Raw genomic sequence first — 22057 nt, 5'->3', positions numbered from 1 at the left:
GTTTTCTAAACTGTTTCATTAAAAAAAAAACTTATGAAAATGTTCATGTCTGTGACAATAAAATGACTTATTTCAGCTGTCTATAATGAAAGATTTCTGAATTCGTTGGGTAAATGGCAAAGATTTCTGTAGGTCACTGGGGAGACATGCTTGTTCTCTATTCTCAAGAAAAGGGGAAAACCGAATGGTCACTGAAGAATTATTCCTATCCAGGAGAAACTCAAGACACACACTGAAAGCTGATGGCTCTTCTTTCCAGTGCTATAAACTACATGCATATCTAGTTATCCTGTCTCTCACTGGAGATGTTATGTTGTGATATGGTCTGATACTTTTCATTAGTTCACTTGTTATCATAGCTCCTAGGAGCCCCATTGTGCTAGGTACTGTACAAATGCAGAACAAAACACATTTCCTGCCCCAAAGAGCTTACACTCTAAGTATAAGACAAAAGACAACAGATGGATACACAAAAAGATGGGAGTACAGGGAAACTGAAATAGTATTGGCCACTATGGTAGGCTGTACATGCCCTGGGGTATGTCTTACATTTAAAAAAAACCGAGTCCTTGTGGCACCTTAGAGACTAGCAGATTCATTTGGGCATAAGCTTTCATGGGCTAACTCCTCCTCATTTTTATTTTTTTTTCTGATACAGACTAATATGGCTACCACAGAAACTCGTCTTACATTTTAGTAGAGTATAATGTTCTCTCTCAGAAATCGAAAGTTTTGCAATTCAGCCACTTGAAAAAAAGGGATCAAAGAAAAATCTAGTCTGAGATCACTGTGGTGTTCCATATCTTTTTTTAATATGTCCATTTCTGGATGGTTGTGTAAAGCTGTCCTTATTCAGTAGCTATGGTAACTTTTACCCCGGAGACATTTTCTGGTAGATGTGTAGTTTTAAGTATGTAAATGAGACCAAAGTGGTAAAAATATATTTCTCACTATTTTTCATTATATGACATTTTTATTAGGGGAAAAACAATTTAAAAATCGTAAAATGGAGGGTAATGCTCTTAGTGTTGGAAAATATAAACAATCTAAACCTTGTTAGATTAGATTTCTTGCATTACAGAGTTTTCAGACCTGAATGTACTTGAAAAGTCACTGTATCAATTATATTAACTGACTCATTCAGCTATGCTATTTTCATACCCCCCACCTTTCTCTCTGAGGGTACATCTGTGCTGCATCCCTCCCCCTGCCACAGTGGGTAAAATTAGCAGTGTAGAGCCCTAGTTCTGAAACTCAGTGAGGTGGGAGGGTCTCAGAGCTTGAGCGTGAAAATCTACATTGACCCATAGTACAAGCCTGAGTCAATTGATCCATTTTCTGAGACTCTCTAATGCAGGTGATGCACATTGGAAAACAGAATCCCTACTACACATATAAAATGATGGGGCCTAATTTAGCTGCTGCTACTCAAGAAAGAGATCTTGGAGTCACTGTGGATAGTTCTCTGAAAACATCTATTCAATGTGCAGCGGCCATCAAAAAAGCCAACAGAATGTTGGGAATCATTAAGAAAGGGATAGATAAGAAGACAGAAAATATCATATTGTCTCTATATAAATCCATCGTATGCCCACATCTTGAATAGTGCCTGCAGATGTGGTTGCCCCAACTCCAAAAAAATATATTGGAATTGGAAAAGGTTCGGAAAAGGGCAGCAAACATGATGAGGGGTATGGAGCAGCTCCCATATGAAGAGAGATTAATAAGACTGGAACTTTTCAGCTTGGAAAATAGACGATTAAGGGGGGATATGATAGAGGTCTATAAAATCACGACTGGTGTGGAGAAAGTAAAAAAGGAAGTGTTATTTACTTCTCATAACACAAGAACTAGAGGTCACCAAATGAAATTAATAGGAAGCAGGCTTAAAACAAAAGAAGTATTTCTTCACACAACACACAGTCAGCCTGTGGAACTCCTTGCCAGAGGATGATGTGAAGGCCAAGACTATCACAGGATTAAAAAAAGAGCTAGATAAATTCATGGAGGATAGTTCCACCAATGGCTATTAGCCAGAATGGGCAGGGATGGTGTCCCTAGCCTTTGTTTGCAAGAGGCTGGGAATGGGTGACAGAATGGATCACTCGATCCATCCATCTAAAAGAGTGTCATAAGGAGGAGGGAGAAAACTTGTTCACCTTAGCTCTAAGGATAGAACAAGAAGCAATGGGCTTAAAGTGCAGCAGGGGAGGTTTAGATTGGACTTTAGGAAAAGTTCCTAATTGTCAGGGTGGTTAAACACTGGGATAAATTGCTGAGGGAGGTTGTGGAATCTTCATCTCTGGAGACATTTAAGAGTAGGTTAGATAAATGTCTGTCAGGGATGGTCCAGACAGTATTTGGTCCTGCTATGAGGGCAGGGGACTGGACTCGATAACCTCTCGAGGTCCCTTCCAGTCCTTGAATCTATGATTACCTGTTCTGTTCATTCCCTCTGGGGAACCTGGCATTGGCCACTGTTGGAAGACAAGATACTGGGCTAGATGGACCTTTAGACTGACCCAGTATGGCCGTATTTACTTCTTTTCAGTGCAGATGTACCCTTAGAAGCAAGTGATCTCATGTGGAAGGAGGGGAAGTCTGTCTGAACTTTTGCCCCCCTCATTGTTTGTATATAAACTTTTAACTGTACATTGAAGCTAACTTTAGCTCTCCTTTGCAATGAGCAGTCTGATGCTCATCACTAGTGTGGTGGCAGCTGCAGCTTGTGTTTTTAACGCTTCCTTTTTCTACCAAACTTGCCCTGAAATATGGCACATAGTTCCATTTTCTGAGCCCAAAAGGGACTGTCGTGGTAGCAGCCAGCCAGCTATTTTAGGACTTGATCCAAAGACATGCCCTTATTTTCCAGATGGCTCACAGCTATGTGTGTGCGCGCTGATTGAGTACTGGCACTTAATTTGGAGCTGCAGAATGAGGGTGGCTCGGTGTATTAGATTGTGGCCTTCCTTGTCTGGCACAGGCTGTTCCAAGAAAATGGATTTAGTCCTACTTTTTAAATCATTTGATTTCATGTCAACTGTTTAAGAAGAGAAGCAGTATCCCAGCTAAAGTCCTGCTGGTCTTCAGTCGCGCAAGCCTACTGTGGGAGGCAGCGTGGCCTAGTGTGTAGATCACTGGAGTAGGATGCTGGAGATCTGGAGTTTATTCCTGGCTTGGCCATTGGTCTGCTGGGTGATCTTGGGCAAGTCACGTCACCTCCCTGAGCCTCAGCTTCCTCGTTTATAAAATGGGGCTGATGGTACTGACCTGCTCTATAAGAGCTGGGTGGTATTATTAAAAGATGTGAGTCTTCCCCTACTGGCTCTTCCAAGCGTGTCACTCTCAACTTTCATTAAGGCAAGTTTAGATTGTTTTTTGTTGTTGTGCTGCTGATGGGACAAGCTTGGGTTGTAGGCAGGCTAAGGGCGTGACACCATGCCTGCACCTCAGTGAGCCTTTTGTGCATCAGAGAACTCTCCCTGACTGAACATCCAGACTCTTGTCTAAGTGTGAATGTTAAATTGCACTCCTTTCCCTGAATGCTGCTACAGGGACAGACCTCTTCTGGCTTTCGTGCATGCTCAAATCCATGGCCATTGCTAGGGAAAAGCTTGTTGGTATTTCTGGGTGTGGCAGTATGTGGCTCTGTGTAAGCTCAAAAGCTTGTCTCTCTCACCAACAGAAGTTGGTCCAATAAAAGATATTACCTCACCCACCTTGTCTCTTTAGTTACGTTTAAAGCATTCTTTGATTACATGCTGCTAAGCCTAGTTTAGGTGCTGGTCATTCCAGGATCTACATCAGTGAAGTGGATGTAAGTGAAGCACATTGGTTAACCTTTGCTTTGCCTTTTTTTTTTTTTTGGCTTGCAGCTTAGCAGGACACAGGAAATCTGCATCGTTCCAGATCCACAATGACTACACCTCCGCATCAGGTTGGCTTTGGGACTTGCCTTTTTCTTCTTTTGCAGAATTGAAGTTCAGTGTGGCTTAGTCATGAAAAGGTTTCCATTTCAAAAGCTGTTATGACTGCATGATGATAATGGTTTTATAAATTCATGTTGATAGAGTTGTTTAAAACCAATCCTTTTTGGGTTGGTAAGAGCCAGTAGCAAAGTCGTGCTCTCCCCCGCCCGGCTTCTGAGGTCTGTGGATTCATATTCAGGCAATAACTACTCCGAAAGGTAGTTTGTCACATTGAAGAAAAGACTTTCTTGCATTTATAAATCAGCTGCCCCAGCAGATGTACAAGAAAATACAGAGTGACATGACAGGGTAGGGCACTGACAGCTGTTTAACTTCATATATGAAATGATGCAAGATTTTCAGCTGCTGAAAATACTTCCCTGCCTGATTCTTCTCATAGCTGTAAGTATTTGTAGGGAGCTTTATGGAACTTCTTTTGTGCATTTACGGATACTCTGGTATTCTTTTCCTAAGGACTTGGACAGATGTCACAATTCAAATACACTTATCTAAACCTGGAGTAACTTGGTCCAAAACTGTGTACTGTATTAGCACATACAGTATTAATTGTTTCGTGGCAAATACTTTTGGGTAAAATCTGGTGCTTTGGTTCAATTTTCAGAGATCAAGCTAATGAGCACCTTTGACAACTCTGATTTGCTTGGAGTTACAAAATTTGCTAGTCCCCTGTAGAGCTTTTGCTTTATTGGCCACAAGTACTGGTGCAATACTCCCTCGCTGTCTGTTTTAACTCTGATAATACAGCAGACATGGAGTGTAGGCAGTGCCTTTTTTCAGTTCACGTTACTCTCCCCTCTCCTTTCTTTTGGAAGCGTTGCTGCTTCTGTCCAGGACATTAAAATGTCTAATCACTTTTAAATCCTGATCTTCTATTCAACAGTGCCTTCTAAGCAAATATCCTGTTAAATGATATGACCTTGCCTTATCTGTGTTTACACGGCATCTTTGTGCCCTGCTTCTCACTGAGGCTTTTGGGTATCATGTTGAAATAAATAATCTTGAAAGACAAATGTCTGGGTTATTTTTTTTTTTTTTTTGCTGGCTTTCATGGCTGCTAACTTGTTTATCTGCACATATCCTGTAGCAGCCCGTTAAATTCCACAGTCTATAGTAAAATAGTGTCTTAGGAGAGGCAGTGTGCTTAGTGGATACAGCTCTGGACTGGGACTCAGACTTTTCTCGCTTCTGCTTTTATCTCTGAGATTAGCCTACTGGGTGACCTTGGGCAAGTCAGTTCATCTACTTGTGCCTCAGTTTCCCCATGTGTAAAGTGGGGGTGACGACACTTTGTAAAGCACTTTGAGGTCTACTGTTGAAATGTGCTATACAAATGCTGAGTATAATTAAGTTCCGATTATCTTAGCATTTCCTCTGATTATACTGACACACCCTTCGACCGGGGAAGGGAAAAGAAATAGTTCTTCGCTCCCAGGTGAAATGTCAGGGGTCCCTCATGCTGTTCCTTTATATTCTACTATGTTGCCAAGGTCATGAGATTCATTTCATTGCCAACACATCATATTATTAGTGTGATAGGTTTTCCTGTTGCCAGACAATCCCATAGATCAGGGGTGATCCTCCGAGCCAAATATGACAATCTTCAGAATCTCGAGAGCTGGGGTGCACCTGCCGGGGCTCAGGACTTCTGCTCCACTCCTGCTGTAGCCCCGAAACCCTCCCCCCACTGGACAAAAGCCCCTACCCCACCACCCTGCAAGGCAGAAGTCCCAAGTGTCTCCCCCCACCCAAGTCTGGTAAGTGAAGAATGGCAGGGGAATTGGAGGCTCTGTGAGCTGCACTTTAACTATAAAAGAGCCGCATGCAGCTTCTGAGCCACAGTTTGGCCACTCTTGCCATAGCTCTATCAGGTACTGACCTTACTTCTGGCAGTGGCCAACTCCTGATAATTTAGAGGAGGCCAAAAACTACTTGTAAGATGCCTAACCAGCTTGTAACATGTTGTAGGGGTTGGAAAAGAACTGTCCTTAAAGAGATCAGGGATTAAGCTAGTCCCAAGGCTTTGACCGCCTGTCTGATCTACACCTTGGCTTGCATGTCTGTAAATGCTGTAGGTGACCGCTCACACCTTTCTACTCCAAAGCTAAGAGTAGGAAGGGGGCAGGGCTTCATGGGGACAGTAATGTAATGCTCTGTGTTAACCAGAGCAGAACACCTAGTCGGGCTGGTAGAATGGAACAAACACATTAGAAAATGGGATCTTACTGGGCAGCCTGCCCTGTGCGGGTGGGGAATGATTGTCTAGGTAACACAAAACAGCCTTGCCCTCCTGACTGCGTCACTGGGGGTTTGCCGATTAAGCCTGAGATTGACTGCAGCTTTAAGTCAGTCGGAGATACCCAAGAAAGTATTTCGTTATGCAACCTACAGCCTGCCTGTGGAACGTACTTGTAACGGGGTTAACCAGTGGACCTGCCTCTTTGCATTTGTTTTGACCCTGGGGCTTTAATTGTTGGCAGCAGGGCATTTTTTTAAACCTTAGAAACCGAACTGTCTTGACTGGATGTGATTTAGGGGGTCTGTGAAACTAACCTCATTGACAGTGGCAGCATGTGGCGATGGTCTCACAATCGCTTTGGCGGTGCAAGTGAAGGAAGAGATGGAGGGGAGCCAGTTTAAGGCTGTCTGCTTTACAGAGCTGCCGTGTAACTTCCTCAGGCAGATTCTCTTTGATCTTAATACCAGTCTCTGTGTTGTCAGCTCAGAAATTCTAAGCACAGGCATTGCAAGGAATCAGTTTCCATAGGTAGCCCACAAAACCCTTTGAGAATCCTTAAAAGGCACTCACTCCCCCATCACTGCAATCTGTAGCTCAACTACTGGTTAGCTGATTCATGGACCATCACATACAAATGAAAGAAGCCTCCAAGTTTCTGAGCTATAAAATGTTCTGTTCCAGAATAAAATGAGGCAGAGTGCAACCTCATGATGTACGATACCCATGTCAGCCATGCTTACCAGAGGGAAAAGTTAGAGGAAAGCCTTACAGCTTGAAAACAAAAGCACACTTAATTGTCTGTGCGGATCCCAAAAGAAAAACCTGACTGGAAAATTTAATCAACTGTAGTCAAAAGGAAGGCAGGTGCAGGAGATACTTTGCAATTTTAGAGCCCCTTTTGATTAAAGATCTGAAAGTGCTTTGCAAGCACTGAGCATCCACACCATGCGACAGACAGGAAAATTGTCTCCATTTTCAGCCAGGTAAACTGAACCACAGTATAGTTTAGATAAGATGGGTGCTTGGTTCCCACAACCCTACAACAACAACAGGCATATTCACAACCAAGGCATCTTTCATGCTTTTTTTTTATTTTTTAAATAGCCTTGTATCATGTGACAGCTATAGTGTTGAAAGAAGCACTTCTGAGCTAATAAGCTTCTGCTTCCCACAGGCCTTTTTCTCTTACTGTGATGGAAAAACGGAGCCGTAAAATAATTGAGGTAGGGATTAGGAGATTTGGTACAGCAGGTCACCTAATAAAAATGGCACAAATTGAGCTTCTCTCACTGTTGTCTCATATCAAATTTTATTTGATCGATTTTACTGTATTCCAGATTGCAAGCATAAGAGTGAAAGTTGTAATTATAGTTTTATTGATTAGTCATTAAGTTTCAATCAAGTTATAACTACAGAGAATGGCTATTATTTTGCGAGTAGTGTTTTTTTGGTTTCAGGCATCTTTCCTCCCCTCCTTTCTCCTTGCACACTTAAAATAATTGCGTTGATATAAAAAACTGCTTTTATAATGTGGATACTTACCTACAAAAGAGTGTGTTAGTGTTAGCAAAAGGCTTTGAGACCACTGGGTGAATGAATGTTAATCTTATTCATATGCCAGGCTACTAGATGTGAAAATAAGATAAGGAGAGGGAAGGAGTAGTCAAAGGCAGAACATGTTCCCTAAAATTATGACACAAAATGTAGAACAAATATTGATGTTTGATGGCTTGTTATCCTTGTTGGTTTTTTTTAAACTAAAACATTCCCCTGTAATACTTGCATCCTAAGCAAACACAGCTGTGCAACAAACCAGACTAGAAATAGACCGGTTATCCTGAGTAATGTGCAGAACCAAAATGTAAACACATCCCTGAACAGTCTATTCATTTTTCTTTTTGATTCTAGGAACTGAGGGAGTTAAGCACATCAGTGACAGAAAAAGATGCAAATAAAATCTGACATTAGACACATTTTATATAATTAAGGTATGTTATATTTTTTCACAATTGAATCTCACTTGAGAGAGGCTTCTGAATACTGATACGGGGCGTACATAACTTTCAAGAAATCACTTACAAATGACAGACAAAACACAAGGGGAAAGACATGTAGTACACCACAACATCATCCCAGAGAAGAAAGCGTTGCTGCAGTAGTATATGGAAATAGCCACAAAGCCTTCCTGTTGTCACCACTACCCAGTTCATCCAAAGGTAGCAAACATTTTTATTGTATCCAGGGATCTGAATTCTTCTTCCATCGTCTGCCTTGACATTGTCCCACATGTTTAGTCGTCATATGTCTTTACCAAGGGCTGCCAAAAGTGCTTGGAAAACATGAAATCATAAGTGGTGGAAAGGAAAACCAGATGTTTTAAAATTATTTCACTTTTAATCGTCTAAGGTAGTGTCAGTAATGTGACCAGGGAACACTATTTTAAAATGGACAGTGTCCATTTTAAACAGTCACACTGTGTTTATTATGAATCTTAATTTGATGGATTGATTAGCCCAGTCTTTTTGTCAGGTTTATCATGGTGACATATGCAGTAATTAAAGGAAAGTTGGGTAAGAGTACAAACACCCTTCTACCTCCCACCCCCCCAAAACACCTAACTTGCTGCAAACTTCATTTTATGGTCTGAAAGTAAGTTTATCCCAGTTTGACTGACAGTGTTTCCTTTCTAAGAGCCAATGTGCCTGGATTCAACATGGTGAATTTTACACCCTGCTAACTTTTCCACAGAGATGAGAAAAAAGTCATTTGGCTCTTTTGCTGGGGAAGCTAGCTAACAAATAATCTTTTCCATGTAATATTTAGATATTGTTATGGTTACAACCTGAGTTTTGTGGGATGGTCAGTGAAACACTCTTGTAAGTTCTTATTGGCAAACATCAGGCCTGATCTTGTCTCTTCGTCCCTTTTGCATCTTTGTTTTAGTCTGTGGTGGCTTTGCTTCTTTCTCTTTCTGTTCCCATTCTCAGAATCTAGCCAATAACTTGCTCCCCCATTTTGCGAGAGGATTTGTGTGAAAGAGCTCTCCTGGCCTCTTCTGCGGTAAGATCAAGAGGGCTTTTCAGTCTTGCTGGTGCACTTTGTCTTTCAGTGCTCTGAAGCTAGATCCCTGCAGAATTCAGTGGGCCACACTTATCCTCGTGTAGACTTCCAGGGAGCTATGAGAACGGCCACACTGGGTCAGACCAATGGACTGTCTAGCCCAGTATCCTGTCTTCCAACAGTGGCCAATGTCAGGTGTCCCAGAGGGAATGAACAGAACAGGTAATCATCAAGTGATCCATCCCCTGTTGCCCATTCCCAGCTTCTGGCAAACAGAGGCTAAGGACACCATCCCTGCCTATCCTGGCTAATAGCCATTGAGGGACCTATCCTCTATGAACTTATCTAGTTCTGTTTTGAACGCTGTTATAGTCTTGGCCTTCACAACATCTTCTGGCAAAGAGTTCAACAGGTTGACTGTGCATTGTGTGATGAAATACTTCCTTTTGTTTTAAACCTGCTGCCTGTTAATTTCATTTGGTGATCCCTAGTTCTTGTGTTATGAGAAGGAGTAAATAACACTACAAGACGTCTCCTCCCCAAAGCATTAAAAGATCTCCATCGGCAGGTCTGGCTAGTGTCTGTGGTGCTGCTGCAGGATAGAATAGGCTGCCTGACCTCGCTAGAAGATAGGGACTGTTAAGAAGGGAGGAGGGTGAGGAGGAACAAGACCTGTTGCTTTCCCATGAAGAGCAAAGAGTGGGAGCTAGCTCAGTGGCTGTTCTCTGAAAGCCAAGACCATCACACTTCTTCCAAATTGAGAGTGGAACATGGGCTGCTACGGAAGAGGGGAAGTCAGAATTGTGTCCCCCCAAGCTCCTTTGGGGGTGAGGGTGTCAGACTGCTCCTTCTGAGGTCAGGGGTTTACGTAGCTTCATTTAAAACCCACACTTTTAACAGAGCTGCACTCCGAGTTTTGGATTCCTTCCAAATCCAAAACTAGAGGGATGTTGAACTCTCATGGACTGAAATGGCCCCAAAGTTTACTTTTCTTGTGGGATCAAGATGGCTAATTAACCTCTAATCTTCTCATGCCCTTAAATAAAGAACAGCAACAAAGAGATTTCAGCTCCATCCTCTGGTGGCAATTACATGGCATTTAACTCAGTTCCCTTTTTTGGTTAAAGTAGTGTGATGATCTGACACTACTCTCTGCTGATCCAATAGGACAGTACCGTATATTAGACCTACAGTCTCTGAAGCACTTTCTGAGTGCATCTTTATTGAGCCAGCTTGAGTGAGTCATCTACATGTAAAAATATAACTCTACAGGGATTGGAGACAAGGCAACACACAACTAGCACAGTGCAGACCAGATCTTTAAAGTTTTCAGGGGAGGATTAGGTGAATTCACACCTGTGTAATTTGTGTGGACCGTTGACCTCAGTTGGAGTGTACATAGGCCAATAATGAATGCTTTTGAAATTTCCCCTTGTAATTAAATAGGTGTGAAGGAAAGTGGCTTGTTCCCTTCATTTTTGGCCCTTATATTCCAAGTCTCTTTCTTTCTTTTTTTTTTTTTTAAAGCACCATGGTCTGACTTGGGTACAAGATGGTTTTTTGCTAATCTTAAAACCAATAGAAAAGTTTGCATAATACTTTGGATTTCAGTTGAAAGCATTGCTTTTAAACAAACATTCCGCTGCAGTATCTGCAACCCTGAGATGATTATATAGCTCTTAAGGGTAGCTCTACATAGCCAAACACCCAGGGCCCCACCCTGCTAGGCACTGTCTTTGCATAAAGTCAGTAACAGACCCTGGTTCCAAGGGTAGGGTGACCAGCTGTCCTGATTTTACAGGGGACAGTCCTGATACTTGGGGCTTTTTCTTATATAGGCTCCTGTTACCCCCCAACCCCGTCCCGATTTCTCACGCTTGCTGTCTGGTCAGCCTATCCAAGAGCTTAATTTAAAATGAAAATGAAATTGATTATGGATGTATGTGAAACTAACTTCATTGTTTGTCATGAGGAATTGGAAAAATAGACAGCATTATCAAATAAGGGTTGGGATTTTTTCTGTATTAATATTCTAAGGTTTTAGTAACACAGGTTAAAGAAATTTGTTCCAGTCATTTAAAATTGACCGTGTCCCTTTAATTTTATGACAATTCCCAGAGTGTTGATGAGAGTGTTATAGCCCAGTCGTGCGCACACATGTGTACACACACACACTACGTTTAGATTGAGTATAAAATAATTTAAGTACTTAGCAGCGGGGCTTGCTGAGGCTGGCAAGAGAAGCAGTGTTTGTCACTGTTGAAATGTGCATTGTCTCTTGAATTAATCATGGTGGGTTTTGAAATATTCATAATTTAATCTAGGTTAGCTCTGATCTACAAACGTGGTAGTATTTTGCCAAGCGCTCCTACAGGAGTGTAATTGAGCAGTGGTGTAAAGGCTGCTGAGAAGATGAAATTGCTGCCATTATGACCTAGTGGAGAAGACAGAGAAGAAGTATAGCTAGATAAGAAGGAAACTCAAATTAAAGCTGCAGCCAGAAATTGCTTGTAAATAAAGATGAATGGAGGCAGAAATCCAGAGACACTGCCAACAAATTCATCATACAATTAAAGGCTGAAACAGCAAATTAGGAACCGTCAGCCACCTAACCAGCCACCCACAGTGTCTCTTGTATGCCTTCTTATACACACACGTGCCCTCTTTCTATTCTTCAGCTCCATTTTTGAGTTCCATCCGTTGGTGAATCTATTCAATGTATGCCTTTAAAATGACAAAGCTACCATCTTGGTTTAGCAGCTTGGCACCTGCTTCATCTGAACTTGTATTCTTTCACTTATTATTATTTGTATTGTTGTAGAACCTAGAAGCCCTAGTTGTGGCCTGGAGGCAGGAGCGTGGGATGCTTTGGCGTGACAGGTTAGGGAGTTGCTGGGTCACTCTTTCCTTTAGTGGTCAATCAGGCACTTGACAAAACCATTTTGGAAATTCCAGCCAGAGACTACTTGAAGATGGTAAGGAGGAAACTTGGAAGCATTGGTGCTGCCTTCCCTGAGGGGCAGCAGGCTGTTGCATTTCATGCACATTATTGCTCTGAACATTAAAACCCACGGAACATTCCACTTCTAAAACCCCACGGAGAGTTGAGATCCCAAGTACCTGTGTGGAATCTCTCTCTTCTTTCCGTGTTTAGGGGAGCTGCAGCTAATTTAATGAAATCGCTTTTGCATCAGTATCGAAAGAAAAAGCAGGAAAGAGATCCTGGCTTTCTTATCCTCCTTGTAAGGACTCATCCAAAGTCCATTGTGGTCAACATCCAGGCTCCCATTGTCTGCAGGGGGCTTTGGGTCAGGCCTGTAGTCTGAATGTGGCTGCATCTCGCAGCAGCGAAAGGTTGTATCTGTGGTGGGGATAAGCTTACTGCACTTCTCATGTTCATTACCAAAGCAGAACCTCCAGACTTTCCAAGCTGAGCTTTAAAGCAGAAACCTGCCCTGGGTTGTGCTGTCAGCTCTGGCACTGGCTCCTCATGTAATCCCCTGGGGCAACTTGCTCTACACCGTTAAAAGGGAGATTATGATTCACATCCACACTTGTAAAGTGCATAAGGATCGATGGATTAAAAAATGCTAGTGTGACACTCCCTACCCTCCCACCCCCATGAGTGTGAACAGCTCCCCCTCTATGCCTGATCCACAGGGGATGTCTGTCACAGCCCCAGCTATGGGAAGTGGCTCTTTAGCTTAAGGCAGAGGGACTCTCATTTTCAATCCCTGATATCTGCCAAGATGGTGGCCATAACACAAGTGGGGGTTTATCTGGGATTGAACTGCTGTGGGGCTCGGATACTCAGGACGAGCTCTCCGTATTCAGGGGAAGCACATAACCCACTGGCTAGTGTACATAGAGTCTTCCCCTCTGCGTGATGCGCGGAGGAGATGGGTGACTTTGAACTTTATTTGAATGTCTCAATAAGGCATATAAACGTCTAAGGAATCAGATGCAAATCCTGTTCTCGCCTCTCCTCTTTGCTGAATTTTTTTTTCCTAGCCAAGAGCCATGGTTGGAGTTTATGGGAAGAAAAAGTGATATTTTGGGAGATTACAGTCTTCCTTCCATGTGTTACATGAACAAACAAACCAATTTATCATTATAAACTGGAGGAGGAATCGGAACAAGTCCTGAAGAGCCATTTTTTAAATCTGTTTCTTAGTAACACAATACAGTGAAGGCTATAGAGCGGTCTGTCACATACTGCAATGTTAAATTTCAGGCAGGCTCAGAGAGAAAAACCTGTCCGTAGAGGGGATCTGTATATCTCACTTCAGTTGATTTTATTTTTTCTCTTCAGTGACTAGAGGAAATCCATGAACAGATGCTGTTGGTTAAAATCATAGGTAATAAATTAAATGAGAAGAAGGTTCTAGTGTCGAGGGTATAATTTTAATTAGTAAACTGAAGGGATCAGAAGAGGAATTTCCAGCTAGAATGATAATCACAGTATCTTAATAACATATGCTAACTGATGTTATTAATCAACCTCACATTTGAAATTAAAAAAAAGTATTCAATCTATTAAAGGGAGCATCTTAGATAGTAACTGAGGTGATCAGAATCTGTCATTTACTAGAAATATTAACCTGTTTTGAGCAGCGTGTGAGAGTCTGAGTTAGAAAGAAGTTTGTCTGCAAAGTTGTGGGCAGATCTAATGCAAAGTGCATAAAACAAAATATTTTTTTTGCTCCTCTATTTGAAAAGGGATTTGAAGTTAAACTCACTTTTTTGTTGGCTTTTTTACATTACAAATAATGGGTCCTCCTTTCGCCCCCTCTTTCCTGGAAGTGATTGACAAGCTTTCTGATGGTGATACCACATTCAGATGCAATCAGAGATGCATTTTTTTTCTCCATTCAAATGAGTAAGGAGGGACTTCTGGGTCTCAGCACTTAGCTATATTAGAAAAATTGCACTGGCATAATGAAATTCATTGAAATCATCATAATTAAGAGTGCAAACCCCTAATGTACAGACACTCAAACTGGTTTAACCCTCACTTAAATTGGTTTAGCTCATGCTCGTGAAGTACTAATTTAAGTTAGGGTTGACCGATTTGAGTAGGTTTTCACAGTCTTAATTTTTAAAATCAGTTTCCTTCAACCAGTAGAACTCATAGACTCATAGACTCTAGGACTGGAAGGGACCTCGAGAGGTCATCGAGTCCAGTCTCCTGCCCTCATGGCGGGACCAAATACTGTCTAGACCATCCCTGATAGACATTTATCTAACCTACTCTTAAATATCTCCAGCGATGGAGATTCCACAACTTCCCTAGGCAATCTATTCCAGTGTTTAACTACCCTGACAGTTAGGAACTTTTTCCTAATGTCCAACCTAAATCTCCCTTGCTGCAGTTTAAGCCCATTGCTTCTACTTTAGTTCAGGTCTGGGGCTGCCTCATGTTCCCACTCTGTTCAGGTCTCCTGGATCTTTTGCCAGACACCCTGAGCAACGGAAAGATAACGAGGACCACATACTTCAGATGTAGCAAAGTGTGTGTTTTATTGGGAGGGCTGAGAATGTCTGAGAGAATCTCTGCATCATTGAGAGTACGTATTCCATAGCAAGGACACTGCTTCTGATTCTGATTGTACAGTGGTGTCTGTCAGGAGAAATTCTGTGGAATTAGACAGGCATGAAACTAAGTAGTGAGATCAGAATTAGGCCAGTTTCTTTACCACTCTGCATAGCACCAGGCACAGTTTTGGTCCTATATAAATAAATGCTGTAAATGTAATAAGTATTCTTTGTGGTTCACTTTTGAAGAGCAAGGGCCGTACAGTCCGCATAAAAATCAATGAGAAAATTCCCAAAGACTTCAGTGGGAGGTCGATCAGGCCTCAAGATCAAGAGGTGATGTAAAGGCCAAGGCTAACAATGCCAGTTCAGAGACAAAGGGAAAACAATTTATCTTGCTGTGCAGAATCTTTCAGGACTGGGATGAGAAATCAGGGATCTAGTGCCAGCTCTGCTACAGCCTAAAGGTATCTCCTTTAGCATAGTTTTTCTGCTGTAGTTTTCCCCAAATGGCTGCAATAATTACCTTGCCTGGGTATTGTGAGATTTAATTTAATGTCTATAAAGCACTCACTCTGCTCCTTGAATACGAGGTGCTATAGAAGTGTTGCACATTGGATTTTCATTTGATTAAGAGTAAACTTATGCAAATGGTGTTTAAGAATGAGTATCCCCAGACTGAAAAATGCTCCCTTAGCACCAGGTTGAGTCAAAAATTAAATTTGCATGGTGCTCAACAGTGAAGGCTTCCCAACCCTCTCGGTACATAAACAAAAACTCATTAAAATTAATACAATGTCTTTCCCAAGAACCCTAGAAAACAAAACCTTAATCATAGGACAAAGTGATTCATGGGCCCAGAGCAGCTATAGCAGCAAAAATAAGTAAGGGTGAAATTTTCAAAAGCATCCAGGGGACGTAAGTTCTTATAAGTCGCATTTGCAAAGCAGACTTAAGGCCAGATTTGTAAAGGTATTTAGGGGCCTGACTCCCATTGATTTCACTGGGAGATGTTAGGTGCCTAAATACATTTAAAGCCTGGCCCTTGGGAGCCTGAGTCTCATTGAAAGTCAGTGGCTCCTAAGTCACTTTTGAAAATGTTACCCCAAAGCTATTTTACTCCTCTGCAGCCTTGAAACCTGCCCTTTCCCCCCATTTAATCTTACTCTGGATATGCTGCCCTTGGTCAAGCATCAGTAGCATAGTATGGGGTCCGATGTTCCATGGAAATGTTAAATCTTGATCCACAGGCTGAGAGCTGGCCAGCTCAGAGAGCCAGACTTCCTGCTCTTGGGCACTGGGAAGTGGTGTTGCAGTAGTACAATGCAATTGTCACCCAGGTTTGCGTTAGCATTTCCAGGTCAGAATGAGCAAGGAAAGGCCACCATCTGAACTTAAAATCTCTTTCATATGTTGGCTAATGGAGATGGAGGATGGGCTAATGATCAGGGCTCTAGTCTGGGACTTGCACAATCCCAGTTTAAATCCCTGCTCCACCACAGACTTTTTGTGTGGCTTTGGGGCTAGACCTGCAGAGGGAATTTGCAATGCCTGCCTTCCAGTGGAATCCGTAGCCCACTGGGTCCTAAGGGTGAGTGAGGAGACGCTCCGCAGCAGCAGGACTTCGGTGCCTGTGCACATGCACACTGATAGAAAAGTAGGGGACTTTACCAGCAGAAATTTAGGCACTGTGGAAATTTAGTGCCTACAGAGTTAGGTGGCAGCTGACTAGGGGGTTTTGAGGATCTAAACTTTGGATTTAGGTGCCTAAAATGTCAGGTGGGTTCCTAAATCCCTTTGTGGATCTAGCCCCTAGTCCCTGGGCTTCAGCTCCTCATCTATACAATGGGGATAACAGTGCTATCTCAAAGGAGGGTTGTGAGGATAAATACGGTAAAGATGGCGAAGTGCTCAACTACTACAGTAATGGAGGCCAGATAAATGTCTAAAATAGATCTAAAGTGCAAGGACTGTGGCAGACTACAGACCAAAATGGCCCGCTGGAGCTGCTCTCTCAAGTCACAAAGCTGGGAATAGCACTGTACCACATGTGGTCCCATTTCTGAGGAAAACATGTCCTGCGTCAACCCAATTTAAATCTTCTACATAAGCCCTCGTAATACTTGGTCTGTTGTGTTTCAAATGCCTCTGAAGGGTGCATTAGTACGTGGGTCTAGTGCAGGAGCAGGAGTGTGCTTAACTACTGCTAAGTCCACAATCCTGACAACCTGCTTTCTCTTTCCCAACTACTGCAACAGAGTTCGTACGAATTGGTTAGCCTGAAATACAAAGCGTTAGAACAGAACACATACTGGTGGGATTTGATTATTATTATTTTGTTTAGAAAAATAATAAAATAGAAGGTTTCACTTCAGCTGTGTCTAAAGACTCAGAGTTTGGATTTCTTTTTGAGATCTGGATTGGCACCTTACAATCACTTTTTAACAGAGTATATTAAAAATGTCAATGAGGACTGACTTGTGCCTCTGAAGAACACTGTCTTGCAAGTTTCTGGGTAATGTGGTGGTTATTCTCCAGAATTATGGTACGTTCTACCTGCAGAGAAATCTCTCCTGGACTAGTATTTAAATCTTGAATACAATATGATGCATGAGTAACGGTGTGTCAAGGTCCACTGGATTTCTTTGAAGCACGGGATGTAGTCTAATGAGGATGGCCCGAGGTGAAGTGGTGTGGAAAATAAGCATTGTTTCTTCCAGTCAAAGTAAGTCAGATCCCCACAAGAAAACGGCCATTTCCCAGTTACTGGATGCAGTTAAAGAAGTGAATATATTGGTCATCTCCCTAATGTTTAATGTAAAGTAAGAAGCAGTTTTTCAGCCCAATCACAAAAGGTTTTCTGGTTTGTTTTTATTGATCTATATAAAAATGCAAAACTTCAAGGAAGGAGATTTTACAATCTTTGATAATGTGTTCAATCGCGCTGAATTTAGTGGTTGCGCGGTTGCATTATAACTCTTATTGGACAGTGCTGTACCCTTCTATGCCAATTCATAATGACCTTGCTTCTTAAAATGATAGCGGTAGATGTCATTTATCCCTAAAACAAAATTATCAATGCCTTTAGGATGGGAAATGGAGGAATTGTGAATCATTACAATGTCTCCATTCCCCTATTAGTAAATTCAGTGGAGTAAGATGGCCAAAGAGTGAGTGGGAATATGAAGTAGCTGGTGAGGCTGAAAGGAAGTATACCACTGAATAATGGTGGAAATGCTTTTGTCTCTCTGGATTGGTCCTTTCTTTAGCAATTATCATCACAGGGTATGAGCGCTGTCCTTTGCTGATTTGTCTAATATCAGTGGTGATCTGCACATACCTTTAATATCCTATGGTTAATCTCTTGTTTGTGCTTTCACTGTTCCCTATCTATGGCATGATCACAGGTGTTCCTCATGAAAAACTCATGTAAAGTTATAAGAAGGCCTGTCCTCTTCATCTGTTATTAATCAGCTTGTGCTGAGCATCTTTTAGTTATTTGCCTCCTCCTAAGTGAGATAAAAGTTTTCCAGGAACTAATCTTCTCTACAAACATCTGTCTGCCACATAAGGTGGAATTTTCAAAAGTGCTTGGCACTAGCCTAACTTTGGTCCCATTGAAGTCAGTGATAAAACTCCTGTCAACAGGTCAACACTGAGTGCTTCTGAAAATCCCAGTGTTAACTTGTAGCAAGGGCTTGCCCACATGAGGCGGTTGCTGTAGGTTAAGTGAGTTTGGTTTTTAAAGTGTGATGTACATAATCAGCCCGAAACACTGTGTAGACACTGCTATTCAGTTTAAACCAGACTTACTTTGACTTTGCTGCAGTTGATTAGGAACAGGATTTGATTACGTTGAAATAAGCCACATACACCAAAATAAGTGTCTGTGCAGGAGTTTGGACTGATTTAACTAGAAAATTAGATCAGTATTTGAGCTTAGGAGTTTGGACTTCAGGTACTAACAATAATAATTGAGCTAAAGCATATTCTAATCAAATACTGACCAGAAGATGGCAGTCTTGATACACAGGTGAAGTCTCGTAATTAAAACATTTTTTTTTTCAGAGATGGAAAAACTGCATGTTTCCTTCAGTTAATTTGAAAAATATATCCTCTTAGCAAGATGAGGATAAGTGCTAATGATAAAATACACACATTTTTAGTGGCAATTGCCCCCAACAAGCAAACGCATCTAGGAAATTAGAAGTGCGCTTAGATTTATGACTCATTACATATTTCACAAGGTTCATCTGGTAATGATTTAAGACCAAATGTTTTGAAATTCATGACTCTTTCCAGCCATAATTATAACACTAAAAGGGTAATAAGACAACAGGTGCTAATATTGTCACATTAGCCAGCCTGCTCTGTAAAATAAAGCTAGAAGCATAATGATGCCATTAAGACCAATTTTTATTATTTGAGCTTATGTCTAAAGTACTTTGTTCAGATTTCATGATTAGCATGTATGAGCATCCTGGTGTGAGGGAGAGCTTGTAAACTTCAGGCTTAAGTCATAAGAGATTGCATAGCACTGTATATCGCCAGAGTTTGGGAAATAAACAATATATATATATATATGGCAAAAGCCATTTTCTCTCTAAGCAATAATCAGAATCCTACAGTGTCTGCTTTTCCACTGACTTCAATGGGCCAAGAGCTCCCTAACAAATCAGTTTTGCCCCATATACAGAGACCACTCAGAAAAATTGTCTGGTGCCTTAATGAAGGTTGAGGTTATTTGGAGCCTATCTCGATGTATCCAGAGGCGATGAAGGGGTATAAACTTCTGTCAGAAACAGAGGGCCAAATTCATTCCTCTTTTAGCTTCACTGCAGTCAGTGGGATTGCACCAGGGATGAACTGGATTCTAAGTTCTTTATGTGCTGAGTGCACAATAAGCATGCTCTGGACTGCACTGTTCTCCATGAGTCAGTGGTGTCAGTCTGTGCAACATTAACTTCTGTTACTGAATTTGCAGAGTGTCTCTGTGTAGAACTGAGACAGGTTCCGTGGAGCTAGCTGTTGTTGAAGACAAGCACCCGTTCTTAATTTCTCTCTTTTAACAGCTCCTGTGTCATGGCTAGTGTGTGTCTAGATATGAAGTTGAGAATATAAAGGTAAACGGAGGCCAGGTGCTGCTTGGTGGGAATATGTTGTGATTAGAATAGTCACCAATGAGATGTCACCATGTAGGAAGCTAACATTCTGTACCTTCTTATACGCCAGACACAATGCCAACGGATGCATTTGACTGCTCCTACTCCCGTTCTAGTAATAGTATTTAATTAACTTTCCCTAAGACCCCAGTACAGCAGTGAGTTCTGGGCAAGTGCAGGGATTCTCTCCTTGTGGACCTCATTAGGAGATCGTGACCTACAACTGTAGATTTAACCCTCTGTGATCTGAAACTCGGGGGCATTTGTGAGGGACAGATGTAGTCATGTAGCTTAAAATTTTACACTAGACTTTCTAAGTCAATAGTCATTTAAAGCTGAAGGCCCGTGTCTGTGGATGAAAAGCATCACTGGTACACACTATGCTAAGAAAGCAAATGCTAGGACGTGTATTGATTACATTATCTTAATTCATGCTGTGTTACCTGTAAGCCACTGAAGTGCTTTAAGTCTGAGTACGGTAAATCAATTGAAAAGTCCCTTCCCTCCCCACCAGTCCCTTCTTTCCACTGAAGTTGAGTTTGTTACATTTTCATCCTGTGGCCCAATAGGCAGATGTGAAATTAATTTTGCACTCTTTCCCTTTGAAGATGAGGGCTCGGATCACATCAGAAGAATGCTTAGTTGTTACTGATAGTAAGATACACATGCAAAAACAATAAGGTAACGAGTCGTAAGTTCGGATGTACAGTGAAAATGTCAGTGTTCTGTCTAGCTGCAACAGTTTTTGCACAAAAACTCGTGAGCAAAGAGTGCCCTATGGAACCTATCTGACAATAGATCCTGGGATGACATTAGCTTTTACTTTCTTTCATACCAGTACAATGCAATCACTTGTTTTTGTTCTTGTGCAGTGAAATATTCCCTTGTAGCTCAAATTCAAATTGGAAAAGCATCAAAGTTAATATGAAACAAAATGGAAGGCACTGGAAATATCTGGAGGAAATAGATAGATACATTACTTTGTAGCCACCCCTCTCATGCCAAAATTGCAATGCCACAGAAGTCAGGAAGCCACGCTGGGCTCTTTGTACCCCCTTGGTTGGGTAGATTGTTTTTCATCTGACAGCCTTTTTAAAGTTTTCTTCCTGCCACTGTACTTTTAAGGAATAAAAAGCTAATGTTAAGGACATGGAGTGTTATGAAGCATGAAGTTCTATAAATATTTATGCTGAACTACAAAAAAAAGTTGACAATTCTTATTTTCTTGACATATTGGGGTCATTTGTTGGTTTTGACCCCTGGAATTGAAGCACACATGGAGTGGTACCTCTTTGGAATGACTCTTGACTATTGCAAGAACAACAGGATGAGCTACAGAGTTACAAGAAAATTTATTTCATAGCCACTTTTGAATATAGATGTTAAACTTTATACCGTGTTAAAAAGAAAAGAAAAGTTAGTCCTACAAGCTACCAGTCATGCTTATTCAATTTGTACATCCTGAAAACAAGCTATTCACTTTAATATGCCTAATGAAAACATTAATGTATACAAAATAGTTGCTTAATTTATTTGAGTTCATTTTTGGAGGAACAGATTTCATCCAGGTTGCTTTTTTTTATTATGTGCACGTCCCTTTAAGTGCAAAACATTTAATTTTAACTTCTTTTTGGGACCAAATTCTCTGTTGTTCCTTTCCTGTACTAGGCTACGGTGGGTCTAAGCCACCTTTGTACTATTCATATTCTATCACCAGCACAAGCTACAATAGCCTCATCCTATTTTGTTATGTTGACTGATAAGACTTTTATATGCAGTGTTGTTGTAGCTGTATTGGTCCCAGGATATTGGAGAGACAAAGTGCATGGAGTAATATCTTTCGTTGGACCAACTTCTTTTGGAGAGAGAGCCAATCTTTCGAGCTTACACAGAGCTCTTCTTCTAGTCTTAGGACCCTCCACCTCTGCAAAGTCCTAGGAACCTATGTCTGAGCCTATGTGTGACAGATTTGCAGGTAGACAGAAGGTTTGGACTCAAACCTGAGTCTGAGCTCTGGTCTACAATACAGAATTACTTTGATATAACTGCGTCGCTCAGAGGTGTGAATAATCCGC

The 22057-nt window shown here is 41.5% G+C and overlaps 1 protein-coding gene across 5 annotated transcripts in view; it reads left to right on the top strand.

The window, feature by feature from the left end:
* Positions 1 to 22057, top strand: part of SLC25A26 (solute carrier family 25 member 26) — a 141748-nt gene that overhangs the window by 10689 nt on the left and 109002 nt on the right. The window contains exon 2 of one of the 5 annotated variants that reach the window (XM_030568730.1): positions 3876 to 3937. The exons of the other annotated variants lie outside the window; for them this stretch is intronic. Within the exon in view, the coding sequence (XP_030424590.1) occupies positions 3917 to 3937 (21 nt within the window). The 5' untranslated portion in view covers positions 3876 to 3916. The remainder of the gene's footprint in view (positions 1 to 3875; positions 3938 to 22057) is intronic. 5 annotated transcript variants of the gene reach the window in all.

This window comes from Gopherus evgoodei, chromosome 7 (assembly GCF_007399415.2).
Source record: "Gopherus evgoodei ecotype Sinaloan lineage chromosome 7, rGopEvg1_v1.p, whole genome shotgun sequence".
Taxonomy (NCBI): domain Eukaryota; kingdom Metazoa; phylum Chordata; order Testudines; family Testudinidae; genus Gopherus; species Gopherus evgoodei.
This window is presented reverse-complemented; position numbering and strand designations above follow the sequence as displayed.